This window comes from Nothobranchius furzeri, chromosome 16 (assembly GCF_043380555.1).
Source record: "Nothobranchius furzeri strain GRZ-AD chromosome 16, NfurGRZ-RIMD1, whole genome shotgun sequence".
NCBI classification, from domain to species: Eukaryota; Metazoa; Chordata; class Actinopteri; order Cyprinodontiformes; family Nothobranchiidae; genus Nothobranchius; species Nothobranchius furzeri.
In genome coordinates, this window is record NC_091756.1 from 20,931,202 (window position 1) to 20,946,778 (window position 15,577).

General features: G+C 40.0%; 1 protein-coding gene across 1 annotated transcript in view; it reads right to left on the minus strand.

Moving 5' to 3' along the window:
• Window positions 1–63: 63 nt before the first annotated feature.
• gsg1l2b (gsg1-like 2b) overlaps window positions 64–15,577 on the minus strand; it is a 42,208-nt gene continuing 26,694 nt past the window's right edge. The window contains exons 4-5 of the mRNA XM_015962027.3: window positions 6,742–6,853; window positions 64–5,102 (exon numbers count right to left, since the gene is read on the minus strand). Of these exons, the coding sequence (XP_015817513.1) occupies window positions 4,802–5,102; window positions 6,742–6,853 (413 nt within the window). The 3' untranslated portion in view covers window positions 64–4,801. The remainder of the gene's footprint in view (window positions 5,103–6,741; window positions 6,854–15,577) is intronic.

Genomic DNA, 15,577 nt, shown 5'->3' on the forward strand with positions numbered 1-15,577 from the left:
CGTCATGATGTTGAGTTGTTGCAATAGGACCCAAACGCAGGTGAGCAGGAACGAGAGGCAGAATGGTAGGTAAAGACCTGTTTAATATAAATAAAGGTGGATGATACAGCAGGACAAGACGAAGGTCTGACAAAAGACAAGCACAAACAGAAGGTAATCAGAATACATGAGGGTAATCAAAATACACTGGTGTAATCAGAATACAAGAGGGTAATCAAAATACATGAGGGTAATCAGAATACACGAGGGTAATCAGAACACATGAGGGTAATCAGAATACATGTAGGTAATCAGAACACATGAGGGAATTCAGAACACATGAAGGTAGTTAGAATACACGAGGGTAATCAGAACACATGAGGGTAATCAAAATTCATGAGGGTAATCAGAATACAACAGGGTAATCAGAATACAAGAGGGCAATCAGAATACATGAAGGTAATCAGAACACATGAGGGTAATCAGAATACAAGAGGGTAATCAGAATACATGAGGGTAATCAGAATACACGAGGGTAATCAAAATACATGAGGGTAATCAGAACACATGAGGGTAATCAGAATACAAGAGGGTAATCAGAATACAAGAGGGCAATCAGAATACATGAAGGTAATCAGAACACATGAGGGTAATCAGAATACATGAAGGTAATCAGAACACATGAGGGTAATCAAAATACTTGAGGGTAATCAGAATACACGAGGGTAATCAGAACACATGAGGGTAATCAGAATACATGAGGGTAATCAGAATACACGAGGATAATCAAAATACAAGAGGGCAATCAGAATACATGAAGGTAATCAGAACACATGAGGGTAATCAGAATACAAGAGGGTAATCAGAATACATGAGGGTAATCAGAATACACAAGGGTAATCAAAATACATGAGGGTAATCAAAACACATGAGAGTAATCAGAATAAATGAAGGTAATCAGAACACATGAGGGTAATCAAAATACGTTAGGGTAATCAGAATACACGAGGGTAATCAGAACACATGAGGGTAATCAGAATACACGAGGGTAACCAGAATACAAGAGGGTAATCAGAACACATGAGGGTAATCAAAATACGTGAGGGTAATCAGAATACACGAGGGTAATCAGAACACATGAGGGTAATCAGAATACAAGAGGGTAATCAGAACACATGAGGGTAATCAGAACACAAGAGGGTAATCACAATACATGAGGGTAATCAGAATACACGAGGGTAATCAGAACACATGTTTATGTTTATTTATTTGGCAGACGCTTTTATCCAAAGCGACTTACAGTTTATAACCTATAGGGCATGTTGTGATCTGTGGGGGAAACCGGAGTACCCGGAGGAAACCCACGCATGCATGGGGAGAACACGTAACTCCACGCAGAAAGGTCACAACCGAGTTTCAAACTTGCAACCTTCGTGCTGCGAGGCAACAGTGCTAACAACTGCACCACCATGCAGCCCATACAAGAGGGTAATCAAAATACACCAGTGTAATCAGAATACATTAGGGTAATCAGAACACATGAGGGTAATCAGAATACATGAGGGTAATCAGAATACACGAGAGTAATCAGAACACATGAATACATGAGGGTAATCAGAATACACGAGGCTAATCAGAAGACATGAATACATGAGGTAATCAGAATACATGCGGGTAAACAGGAATCAGGTGGGTAGGATAGCAAGTCACCAATCAAAAGTATTCATTAAAAAATGTTTCCAGTAATCTACACCTTTAATCATGTGAATTACTTTAATTTCATGACATTCTTAAGCTGGAGTGTTTCATTAGACTCTGAGTAACTTTGTTAGTTATTATTAAAACATTCTTGTCTTTATTCATGGAAATTCAATAATTAATCTATAAGAATCAGTCCAACAATCCGGTGACCCATATCTACCATAACACTGCCCTCTAGTGGCCATCAACACAAAAAGAAAACCAGCAGACGAGCCAAAACTATGTTATTGTGTTGTATGCTTTAGTTTTTATTTAAATGTAACATTTGAGAATTTTTTTAAAATCTGTTTCACTTTGATCAGTTGCAGATAAGTAGTAACCAAAGAATACTAGAAGGAGACATTAAGAGAGGATGAACAGATAAAGACCAACAGACTCATGCGTCACTAGAACCCAGGTTGGTTAAAAAATATTAAATAAAAATCAAGCAGATTCAACAGGAGTTTCACTGACATGTAACAATTATGTACAGAAGCATTTTCTGAATGCACTTAAAACTCCCGTAGACAGTGCATAAACACACACAGACAGCTTCAGAAGAGGTGCTGTCCATATGAGACTTGGCAACTTGCCAGAGCAACATCACTTCAGCATACAGGAAGTACCTGGCCTTCATCACCAGGCTGTCCAACAATGCATATCTACAACTGACGTCAGTGGGTCCTATCCACCAATCAGCCTCTTGAATGTTTGATGGTGAGTTGGCAGTGAGGAAGAGGAGAATCTGGCTTCGTTTGTAGCTCCTCAAAGGTTCTTTCAGCCATTTTTACGTGAGCGCGTTTCTGTGCTATGCAAAGATGACATCACAGAGCTTATCATAAATGATCGATACAGCAGCACTGACGAGCTCATTACAAACGTTCCAGCAGGAATTTCAGAAGAATTCTGCTGAAATAACCTCACAATGTGAATCTGGAGGCAGAGTGAGGGTTATATTAAATCTATGAATGCATGAATCTCAGGAACATTTAGGAGACTGGAGCAATTTCAACTTCTTAAGGCCTGAGATTTGGTTTGGTGGCTTAAGTGCCCATTTATTATTATTATTATTATTATTATTATTATTGTTTATTTCTTGCCTTTTGGGATTAGTGGACCCTTGTAAACAAAAAGGATTTCAACGATTCAATTGAATCTGCAGTAATTCTTTATAACTTTTACACAGAAAAACACCACAGGAATGAACTTGTGAGGCATCTCCACCAGACTGTAAACGTGTCAGGGTCAGCGTGGAATCCTCTTCTTGTTTTCAACCTGCATCAGAAATAAACAGCCTGGGTTGCGGTAACCAAGCAGCAAAGCAAAGACACAAGTAACAAAGCACCTGAAGAGTTTCAAAATCACATTCAGAACTTTTCAGAAAATGTTTCCAGTGCTGACACAGCAAAACATTACGTACATTACATCTTGTTTATATGCCAGATTTTTGTTGTAATGAAACAAAAAAAAAAACTTTCCTTCGACTCTGAACCTGTTTAGCTGACAGCATGTTATCTTTGTTAGGTGATGCAGACTGTATTTAGTCATTCTTAAAGAGTTTGGAGGTACTTTGTGTTCTCATCTCCACTTTTAGTTTAAAGAACTTCATTTTTTTAGTTTCAGAATAATTCAGACATCAGACCCAACAATAAATACATGTTATATATATATTATCAATGTCTGATAATCCAAATTAGCCTCCATACTTCTGCTGAACATTATTATTCTATCCTAGTTTCATGAATCAATGTATAAATGTTTGTATAATTAAACAAATATACCACTTGACAGAGCCTACGTCTAATTTTTATTTAGTTGTTTTTACAGAAAGAAGAAAATTCACCACCACCTCAGAACTGGACTTTATAAATTAATCACATTTACTCTCAGCGTTGGTGTTTCAGCTTACACTAAAGTGCAACAAAACAATGCCAAATGACTAAAAGTGATATTTCTCCACTGGTGAGGAGTTATGACCATTTAAATCACAGTTCATCATAACAAAGGCAAAATATTAAACTAATAGTTTAGAATAGCCTTTCGTGGTTCCTGGTCAGCTGGCCCTTCTTCAGGAAAATTATTAAATTTGATAGAAAAGCTGTAAAAAGTTGAGGTCAAAAGGGTTAACATTATGAGAATGAATGATACTAAGTTATTTAGATGTCAACAAAAGTCTGAAAATCAAAACAAATGGATGATCAGAATCGCATGGAGTAAGAAGTCCAAGAAAGAAGTTCCTGATCCAGAAGACACCCTCACACTGGACCCTAACCTGCAGCTGTCCTCATGGGGAAGACAAATGTGTTCTGAAGAAACATTTTATAGTTGGACAAAACAAAGATGGAGCTGTTTGTCCACATTGACCAGAAGTCTGTATGGAGGAGTCACGGTGAGGCTCAGACCCAAGAACACAGAACCGGTTATCAAGCATGGAGGTGTCAGCATCATGATGTGGTTCTGGTGCACAAAGTGGAATAATGAAGGTTCTTTAACTCCACCTGAGATCATCATGGGTGAAACTTGAACCCAGTTGGATTTTCCATTAGGAAAATGAACAAAACATCACAGCTGGTTTCTGATTGGATAAAGCAGACTGACGTTAGGATTCTGGGATGGACTTCACTAAGAACTAAAGACCTCAACAAAACTGGTAGTGAAATTTAGCCAAACACTAGGTTAAAAACTGAACCCATTTTGTGTTTTTAAAAAGGATTGAAGTATGTATCACTTCCTTTAGAAAAAAATGGTCTAAAGTCTGAAGTTCACCTGGTCTTCATGCTTGTGATGAGTGACTGGTGTACTCAGAACTACAACTCCACATGTATCTTAGAGTTTCAAGAGCCCAGCCTATGATGGCATCGTCATCTGGTAGTGATGGTTATTAGGAGAAAACACTTTTTGTTTTGGTGCTTCAAGGATTTTCTGTCTCCTGGTAGCTGGTCACCGAAACCACCAACAAGCTAAAGTCCTATTTGAGGGGCTGGTAGTAAACACAGTAACAAAAGCTGAGCAAACAATTGAACGAAATAAAAACAATGGAGTTGGTTGCAGTTTTCCCACTGCAGCACAACACGGCACTCGTCTAGCAGTACTCCTCTCTCTGTGGATCGGGTAAGTCATTGAGGTCCAGAAAAATGGAGGCGTTGGAGAGTTTGCGACCATTTGTCGACAGGTCCAGTAGCTCTTCAGCAGCGCTAGGCACCGAGCTGATGTACATGTCCCACACCTGCTCCGGAGAGTCCAGTTCCAACAGCTTCTGCTTGATTTTCAGGTTCTTCTCAATGTTCCTGCGCTTGTGTTTGAACTCCAGGATGGTTTTGGTGTAGCGGTTGATGGTGGTGACTGAGGAAGCCATGCATGCCGTGAAGGAGCTCCATGCCAAACTAGAGAAAAACACCAAAAATAAAACCCATCAGCAAGGCCATGTAGCTGCATAAAATGAGTTTGCACCCAGCTCTGCAAAACCTCTCCTCTCTTGTCAGCATCTGGTGACTGTGGTGAACATGCTGTTCACCTCCTGTGACCTCTCTCTAGTGAAGAGACACTCACTTTAACTTCAAGAAAACCTTTAAACAGACTAAGAAATCACTGACAGTGCACTGGTGCTGATATTTATTCATCACAAACAAGAACATATGTCTGAGCATGGATCTTCCAAGAGTCAGTTCACAGACATGTGAAAGAAGGTTAAATCAAGGTCTGAATAACTCCCATAGGTGGGGAGATCTCCCGTCATCTTTCTAGTTACTCAAGGCCAGGTAAGGACCCGTTCTACTGTGCTGTGTTCTACTGTCTATCGTCCACCTGGTCCAAACAGTTCTTTCCTGCAGGAGTTTAGTGACTTTTTATCCACCACTGTGAAGATCTCCAGACTGGTGATTGTTGGTGATTTTAACATTCATGTTGATGATGCCTCAGACCATTTTGCCATGGCCTTCTCTAAACTCATGGATGCCTTCAGCTTTACCCAGCATGTTTCTGGCCCCACACACTCCAGGGGACACACTCTTAGACCTTGTTTTTACCCTGGGCCTAAATGCTGACAGTGTTTGTCCTAAGGACGTTTATATTTCAGATCTCCATTGCATTTTCTTTAACTTGTCAGTTTCTGAGTCCCCACCTCCTGCTCGCCGTATGGTTAGTTCTTGTTTTCTTAATGAGAGCACAGCTAGCAATTTTTCCGCTGCTTTGATTCACCCTGTTCTTCTGATGACGACCCAGATTCCTTAACTTCTCAGTTTAACGAGCACTGCCTCTCCATTCTGGAATGGACAAGAACTATGAACTAGTTTGTTTTTGGAACAGTGAACTTAGTTCAAATTTTTTTTAATTAGTTTGTTTTTTAAACGAACTTTCCCAACACTGCCTGCTCGGGAGTGTCGATGTGTGCAGAATGAAGCTACAGTATTTCCTTTAAAAGCTGTATTTTAATTAAAAACACTTTGTTTACATTTGCATCTACCAGCCGATAGAGGGCACTATTGTGAGTGTCCAAATACGGTAAACAGATCAACTCGGCACTGTGGAAAATGATGGACAAGGCAAATCAAGCAGCTGCTTCTGAGCCCAGAAGATGTTTTAATCCTTCTCAGAAGAGGAGGGGCCCTAAAGGTCTATAACAGGGTGTGTTTAGAACCACTTCAGCCTGAAAGGTATGTGGTGACTTACTTCCTTTTCAGGTTAGTTCTCAGGTTTCTGATGGTCACGCTCATACGGACAAGTGTTGGCTAGTGCACCTGTATCTGACTGTTCCCGCTTCGACTCCAAGTGTCTGTTTTATGTCTGCAGACAGCCATGACACTTTTGTCAACAACACTTAAACAACACCTTTAGCGTTGGTGTTTTCCTGCAGCTTTAATGAATTAGGTCTCTGCATTATAAATAGACATCCTGTTGTTTGCTATATTTAGTTGTCCTACAGCTTGTCTTGTGCTTAATCAGGTTTTAGTAGAACACAGCCATGCCCACAGCTGGTAATACGTCTCACAAAGGGAGGGGGAGGTGAAGAGGAGGGGCACTCACATGTAGGACCAGCTGTAATCCCACGTCTGAGGTTTCCAGTTCTCCGGTCCAAGACTGACGGTCAGCTGGAAGGCTGTGGTAAACATCATGTGGGCCACCATACCCAGCAGACCTGCCACACACACACACACACACACACACACACACGCACGCGCGTGCGCACACACACACACACACGCACGCGCACGCACGCGCGCGCACACACACACACACACACACACACACACACACACACACACACACACAGAGGTGAGCAACTCTCACTGGCGCTTCTTTAGTGGCACCACTTGGGGGTAGCATTGTTTAAGCTGCAGCTGAAGCACAAATCCACCGTTTTAAAGCTTCCTTTGTGTCTGAATCATCAGTGAGGATATGTGAGAAACCAGGTGTGCAGCAATGTGCTCTACAACTAAAAGAGCATTTTCATCTAAATGGACTGTTGACCCATTTCTATCAATCTAATATTGTTTTAAGACAGAAACACAGGATGTTTATGTTTGAAAGATGCAGTATCTATTCAGAAAAGGTCTCCTTTCTGTAGAGGACCTTTATATCAGCACAACCAGAGAAAAGCTCACCAGCCCAGGAACTTTGCAACAGCATATCCCCTGAGGTCATGAGGATGGTACACGTTCATTTGTCTTCTGTTGCTAATTACTCTATTACTGTTGTAATTACAGTGATAAATGAAGCTTCAGACATCCCAGAGCTCACTTATTCAGTTGTTGTAGAATTACACAATCAAACCACAGTTCCATCAACCAGCTCAACAAAAACTAGGGCAGAAAATGTAACAATCACCAAAGGAGAGCAGTAGGGTAAGGCATGGTCATTGGGAAACTAGAAAATATAATAATCTCATGAAGTGAAGAACATATTTAATAAATAAACCATATTTAGGTCTGTGGAAAAAAAAAGAGAAGTCTCACATTAAGTGAGACATAACAGTTTCCATGTAGTTTGTAGTAAAGATCCACAACTGGAGCCATATCTGGTACAAATGACCTGACTTGATGACTTGGCTGACCAGTTGTGTTGAATATTACTCTAGTGTTGGCTTGAACAAGATTTGCTGCTTCAAAGTTTTTAGATGTTTGTCCTCCTGCCTCTGGAGGTTGGCCCACAAGTTCTTAGTGGTATTAAGGTCAGTGGAGATTCCTGGACCTGAACCAACATGTTGTTTTGTTCCTGATCCACTTAGTCCTGACTTTATCCTTCTCGCCTGGTGCTCCGTAATGCTGGAGAAGGCTTTAATCATCACCAAACTGTTGTTGGACGGAGTGAGGAGTTCCTCTGGGAGGATGTTTTGGTACCATTTTTATTCATGGCGTTCCTGAGGCCACCCCCCCACCCCCACCCCACCCCCACCCCCACCCCACCCACCAACTCCACTGGTCTCAGATCATTTTCCAGAAGTTCCAAAAAAAAAAAAAAGATGATAAACCAGAGAAAACGGCCTTCCTCCAGTCCTCAGCAGTCCAATCCCTAGACCTTTATCAGAACGTCAGTCTTTCCCTGATGGTTTTCTTAGAGAGAAGAGTCTTCCTTGCCCTTTTTGGCACCAGATATCCCAAAAACCTTGAAATGTTACAAAGCCACATGTAAAGCGTGGAATTATTTGGGCAGACGATTCTTCTCCTTTCAGGGTTTTTCTTTATCAATAAACATAGTGACATTTCTCTGAACTAATCAATGTACCTACTACCAGGTGATGTGTAATAAGACGCATTTACAACACTTTACTACAGAGTTTGTTTTGCTACCTGAGGTTTTGACCCTAGCTCGTCTTTCACAGACAGTCTATCGTTTAAAAAACAGAACAGGAATAAAAATCAGAAACTGGATCCTTTCAATCCGATTACCACTTAAGCTGCCACCCTGCAAATCCCTGGACTGGAAAAAAAAACACCGGATTTAACAGCAAACACCTAAATTCCCATCTCATCCCTATCAATGCTCATGTTTATTCTTGAAATATCCCGGAGCAATATTATCATAAGGATATGTAGATTAGGGACAGCTTTGTGTCAGGGTGAATGGCATCTCTCTGAGTTCCTGTGTCTGTCCTTACACAGGAAGGTGATGCAGGGTCTTCACACACGAGCTTTGAAATGCATGCTTGTAATTCTGAGTGGAAAACACTCACACGCAACTCCAGAAGCACGATACCCTCCATACCTTTCAGGTGTAACACCCCTAAACAGAGAACACGTGGTTTCAGTGGCTCACCAGCATGGCTGTACTAGCATAATGTCATTTTTACCATATGGCACACTGTATCTGAAGTCTTAGAAAGCAAACGGCATTGCATGTGAACACACATAAAAAATGATGTGTCAAAATAAATTATTTTTTCCTGTGGAGGTAAAACCAACACCATTTGAACTCTAAAGGGTTTGCCTGTTTATGTAAACAATTCCGTTTTCCTCTGGCAACCTTTTCATGAATAAAACAAAATAAATATAAAGGAGACTGAAGGGATCTTTTACAGGCTCACTAAAGTCACAGGAGGCAAAACAACAAAGAAACGAGAGCAATGCAAACAGGCCTGGGTTTACCGTGCCATTTAGCTGCAGGGAGCAGTTTAAGTCCTGTCAGCTCCAAACGAAAAGATGACACCCAAACACAATGAGAGATAGGTGGTCAGCAGCGCTGCTATCCTGAAGACTGTGACAGCGCCGCTAGCAAGTAAATGACCTCTGTCAGAATAAGAAATCTGCTTTTGTAAGCAGTCACGCTGAAATACGAAGACAAACTTTCTCCTTTCATGAGGAAAGTTGATTTCATTGATTCTATAGAAGTTTTAACTTAAATCCCTATTTTTGGGGTTATCCTCCAACAGCACTCAGTGCTGACACTGTCAGTTTTCCGGTTCCACTTTGGCAACAGACAGCGCTGACTCCAACACTCAATAGCAATGTTTTAACCAAAGATCTCAGTCAGTTTGTAGAGCTTGGAGATGAAGGAGATGACTCGAACTCCTGGTTTAATATCTGTAAAAGTGGCTGAGTGGAGGTCTGGGCAATATACTTAAAAATTTAAACCATCAATATCTTTTCAAACAGGACGACACACTATTGTAATATAAATACACTGCTCAAAAGATAAAGGGAACACAAAAGTAAGACATGCTAGATCTGGATAAATGAAATATAACTAAGATAACTAAGGATTTTGCAGATTCACTGTATAGTGTAGGTTTACAGGTGCTGGCCAGTAAATTAGAATATCATCAAAAGGTTGAAAATATTTCAGTAATTCCATTCAAAACGTGAAACTTGTACATTATATTCATGCAATGCACACAGACCAATGTATTTCCGATGTTTATTACGTTTAATTTTGATATTTATAGGTGACAACCAATGAAAACATCAAATCTGGTATCTCAGAAAATTAGAATATTCTAAAGGCCAATGAAAAAATGTTCGTTTCTCTAATGTTGGCCAACTGAAAAGAATGAACATGAAAAGAATGTGCATGTATAGCACTCAATACTTAGTTGGGGCTCCTTTTGGCTCAATAACTGCAGTAATGCGGCGTGGCATGGACTCGATCAGTCTGTGGCACTGCTCAGGTGTTATGAGAGCCCAGGTTGCTCTGATAGTCGTCTTCAGCTCCTCTGCATTGTTGGGTCTAGCGTATTGCATCCTCCGCTTCACAATACCCCATAGATTTTCTATGGGGTTAAGGTCAGGCGAGTTTGCTGGCCAATCAAGGACAGGGATACCATGGTCCTTGAACCAGGTGCTGGTGGTTTTGGCACTGTGTGCAGGTGCCAAGTCCTGTTGAAAGGTGAAGTCTGCATCCCCATAAAGTTGGTCAGCAGCAGGAAGCATGAAGTGCTCTAAAACTTCCTGGTAGACGGCTGCATTGACCCTGGACCTCAGGAAACAGAGTGGGCCAACACCGGCAGATGACATGGCACCCCACACCATCACTGACGGTGGAAACTTTACACTGGACCTCATGCAACGTGGATTCTGTGCTTCTCCGCTCTTCCTCCAGACTCTGGGTCCTTGATTTCCAAAGGAAATGCAGAACTTGCTTTCATCAGAAAACATAACTTTGGACCACTCAGCATCAGTCCAGTCCTTTTTGTCCTTGGCCCAGGCGAGACGCTTCTTGCGCTGTTTCATGTTCAAGAGTGGCTTGACACACGGAATGCGACACCTGAATCCCATGTCTTTCATGAGTCTCCTCGTGGTGGTTCTTGAAGCGCTGACTCCAGCTGCAGTCCACTCTTTGTGGATCTCCCCCACATTTTTGAATGGGTTTGTCGTCACAATTCTCTGCAGGGTGCGGTTATCCCTAGAGCTTGTACACTTTTTTCTACCACATTTTTTCCGTCCCTTCGCCTGTCTGTTAATGTGCTTGGACACAGAGCTCTGCGAACAGCCAGCTTCTTTAGCAATCACCTTTTGTGTCTTGCCCTCCTTGTGCAAGGTGTCAATGATTGTCTTTTGGACAGCTGTTAAGTCAGAAGTCTTCCCCATGATTGTGGTGCCTTCAAAACAAGACTGAGGGACCTTTTAAAGGCCTTTGCAGGTGTTTTGAGTAAATCAGCTGATTAGAGTGGCAGCAGGTGTCTTCTATATTCAGCCTTTTCAGAATATTCTAATTTTTTGAGATACCAAAATTTGGAGTTTTCATTAGTTGTCACTTATGAATATCAAATTTAAATGTAATGAACATTGGAAATACATTGGTCTGTGTGCATTGCATGAATATAATGTACAAGTTTCACGTTTTGAATGGAATTACTGAAATATTTTCAACCTTTTGATGATATTCTAATTTACTGGCCAGCACCTGTATTTCCCTTGATAAACAAGCCAACTGGAATTACATCTCGGACTGCAACAATCATTGATAACATATTCACTAACAATAAGGATGATGTCAGAAAAACAGGGATATTAATGACAGATATTAGTGACCACCTGCCTGTTTTTGCAGTTTTCAAATACAAACATTCCATAAAGCAAAACATCACCATGAACTACAGAAGAGATGAATCAGTTAAAGCCATGGAGGAATTAAACAAAGATCTTAATAACCAAATTTGGAAGGAGGTATATGTCAGTGATGTCAACACTGCATACACATCCTTCATGAAAATACTGTTGAAGTCATATAATGATAACTGCAAGTTCATAAAATCTACAGGTAAAAGGGAAAATCAACCTTGGATGACTAAGGGATTAAAGATTGCGTGTGCAAAAAATTATAATTTGTAAAGGAGTTTTTTTTAAATTGCAAACAAGGGAAGCAGAAGATAGATATAAAAAATATAAAAATAAATTGGTAACAATAATTAGGAAGCAAAAAAAAAAAGATTATTATGCTAATCTATTGAATCAGAATAAAAATAACACAAAAGCTACTTGGGGAATAATAAACAGTGTGACTAATAGAGAGAAAACAAAATCCAGTATTCCAAATCACTTTGTCAAGGACAAAAAAGATATTTATGATGATAAAGAAATCACTGATGAGTTTTTTTTTTGTAAATGTAGGTAGGAGTTTGATGGAGAACAAACCAATAATAGAAGATAAACTGACCACAATGATTAGTACTGTCAATAGTGTTGTCCTTGACAAAGTAGATAAAGAAGAAATACGAAACGTTGTAAAAAACTGTGGAATCAAACGATCAACCGATTATCAGGACCTGGACATGATAACTGTTAAAACCATCATAGAACCTGTCATTGAACCATTCACTTACATTTGTAATCTGTCACTTTCTACTGGAAATTTTACTGACACAATGAAAACAGCGAAAGTCATTCCTTTGTACAAGAGTGGTGATAAACATAGTGTCAATAATTACAGGCCGTTGTCACTGCTTCCACAGTTTTCTAAAATATTGGAAAAAGTATTTGTATCAAGGTTGGATAAATTCATCGAAAAAAATTAATATTTTAAACAATGAACAATATGGGTTTAGAACTAAACATTCCACAGCAATGGAAATAATGGAATTAACTGATACAATATCAACAGCAGTTGACAATAAAAATGACTTTGTTAGTGTTTTCATTGATTTGAAAAAAAAAAGCATTTGACGTCATTGATCACTCAAGGTTACTTCGAAAATTAAGTCAGGATGGAATAAGAGGTGTGGCTCATCAATGGGTTAAAACTTATTTAGAAAAAAGAAAACAGTTTGTTCAGATAAAAGACCATAAATCTGTGATATTAATTGTGGAGCGCCACAAGGGTCGGTCCTTGGACCAGAACTGTTCATTTTGTTTATTGACAACTTGGTAAAGACACTCGGTACCATTCTATTTGCAGATGATACAACACTGTTTTACTCAGGATCAAATACTGAGGAGGTGGATAAAGTAATAAATGATTAATTGATTAAAATTAAAATCTGGTTTGATATAAATAGATTGACACTTTATCTTAATAAAACAAATTTTATACTGTTTAATGATAAAAAAGAAGGGTGATGTGTCATTGGAAATAGATGGGATTGAAATTCAAAGAGTAAAAGAAACTAAATTTCTTAGAGTTCTTATTGATGACGACTTGACATGGAAATCCCATATTAGTCACATAAAAGGTAAAATTCCCAAATCCTTAGGAGTATTACATAGAGTCAAGTTGTTACTGACTATTTCTGGTTTGTTGGCATTGTACAATTCACTGATTGTTCCATACTTGACTTATTGTGTAGAAATTTGGGGAGCAACATACAAAAACTATACACAACCCTTATTCATTTTACAGAAAAGAGCTCTGAGAATCATCAATTATAGTGGCTGTAGAGATCCATCGAACCCATTGTTTATTAAATATAAATGACTGAAATTTCATGATTTAAAAGACTGGAAAATCTTACAAACCATGTATAAAGCCAATTTAGGTACTCTGCCAACAAACATTCAGGGGATATTTGAAAAGAGAACTAGTAATTACATGCTGAAAGAAACTGATGTGTTTACAAAAGCTAGATTTAGAACTAAAATTAAGGAATGGAATATATCTGTAAATGGTGTTAAATTATGGAATAACCTTAAAGGGGAAATTAAAAAAACTCTGTCATTTACATAATATGTACAAAAAATGTACCAAATTGAGTGTACTAGATAATTATGAAAGTGTAAATTAAATCAGTGATCATCAAGGCCGGATTATAGTATGGGCAAACTGGGCACAGGCCCAGGGTCCCACAGCCACAAGTCTATAAAATCGTAAGCACGATGCTTATTAGATAAATGGGGGGGGGGGGTTCTTCCCGTAGACTCGCGCTGCTGCGAGCCGGTTCCACCGTCACACCGCGGCCAGACTACTAACATGTGGCTTTACAACCACAATGTCCTCGGAAGTGAAAACACTTTTAAAAGGGAGGGAGTAGTCCTAACTGTTGCTGCAGGCGTGTTGTGTGAGAGTGCTGTTATATACTGGTTAATGTATTTTTGGGTTCAGTTGCTTTCATGTGGCCTAATGTGAGTCTATTTAAAATGTTCAGTTGGTGTTGTTTTGGGAATGGAATTTGGGATCATTGGAATGATCCGCAGCATTTCTTGATGTGACTTTATGGCGGTTGCCCAGGGCATCATCACAAGGAGGGCAGCATCCATTATTTTTTGTTTTATTTGGTATTTTTTCAGTCATTTTTGAAAATGGTGATTAATTTTGATTAATTCACAGCCTATGTTTAATTCAATTTAAAAATTTGTTGTTTGACATCCCCATTTATAATAAATGTCTACAGATGAGATCAAACAAGACATATGAGAATTGCCCTTAAGCTGTTTAACTTGGACCAAGCGTTTTCAGCACATTCTCACTCCCAGCTCGTCAAAAACAAACGCTTGGTCAGCCACCCTCCGCCTCAGACCCCTGACGCCAAAAGTGCCCTTTTTTGTTACTGATTTGTGAAAAGGGGTTTTTCCCTTATTTGACTGCAGATCCCAATGCAGCGTAAAACTGACGTGATGGGATGCCCGCTACCGTTGCATCCCAGTGCAGCGTTACACTGACACGATGGGATGTCCATAGCCAGGGCACCAAACAAGCTCATTGTACCTCACCCTAACCTTATCCTCTTATTTAACCTTCCCCTCACCCCTATCCTAACCTTAACCATCTTGCTAGAGACCACGTTAGTGATGTGTCAATCGCTCTAAAAGCCTGCTCTATGAAGTGAACGGCGTGAGCCGCCTCGTCATTGGTTAAGTTTGGACCGAGCCAACGCGAGGGAGAGGTTCCAACTACCAGGGTGGAGGTTAAAAGTAGAGGGTATGTGTAACCTCCCCCTCGCCAGATGGTATGTTCTAACGTTCCCCTTGGGTGGTAAATATGAAAATTCACAGTCAGAATGTATGGGAAACAGACGCTAGATCACAGTGAGAGTAACGTTTTAGGTAGCAAGAGGGTTAAGGTTAGGATGAGGGAGAGGGGAAGGTTATAAATAGTGAAACGTTAAGGTTTAGGTACGGTTAAATGAGCTGGCTCTGTGCCGCATTTAAGGTTTAGGTGTGGTTAAATGAGCTGGTTCGGTGCCGCATCAGCGGATATCTCATCACGTCAGTTTTACGCTGCATTGGGATCTGCAGTTACAAAAGGGAAAAACCCCTTTTCGCACATAAGTAACGAAAAAGGGTACTTTTGGCGTCAGGGGTCTCACGTGGAGGGTGGCTGACCAAGCGTTTGTTTTTGACGCACTGGGAGTGAGAATGTGTTGTCATTTTAGGTCACAGATAGGTGTAGCTTAGGGTCTCTGTCTGTACACCTTATCCTCCCTTGCTCATCCCTTTCCAAAGTATTCTGAAGGCTTCATTTCTGGTTTTAAATTTTTTGAAAAATGAGGCAGAAA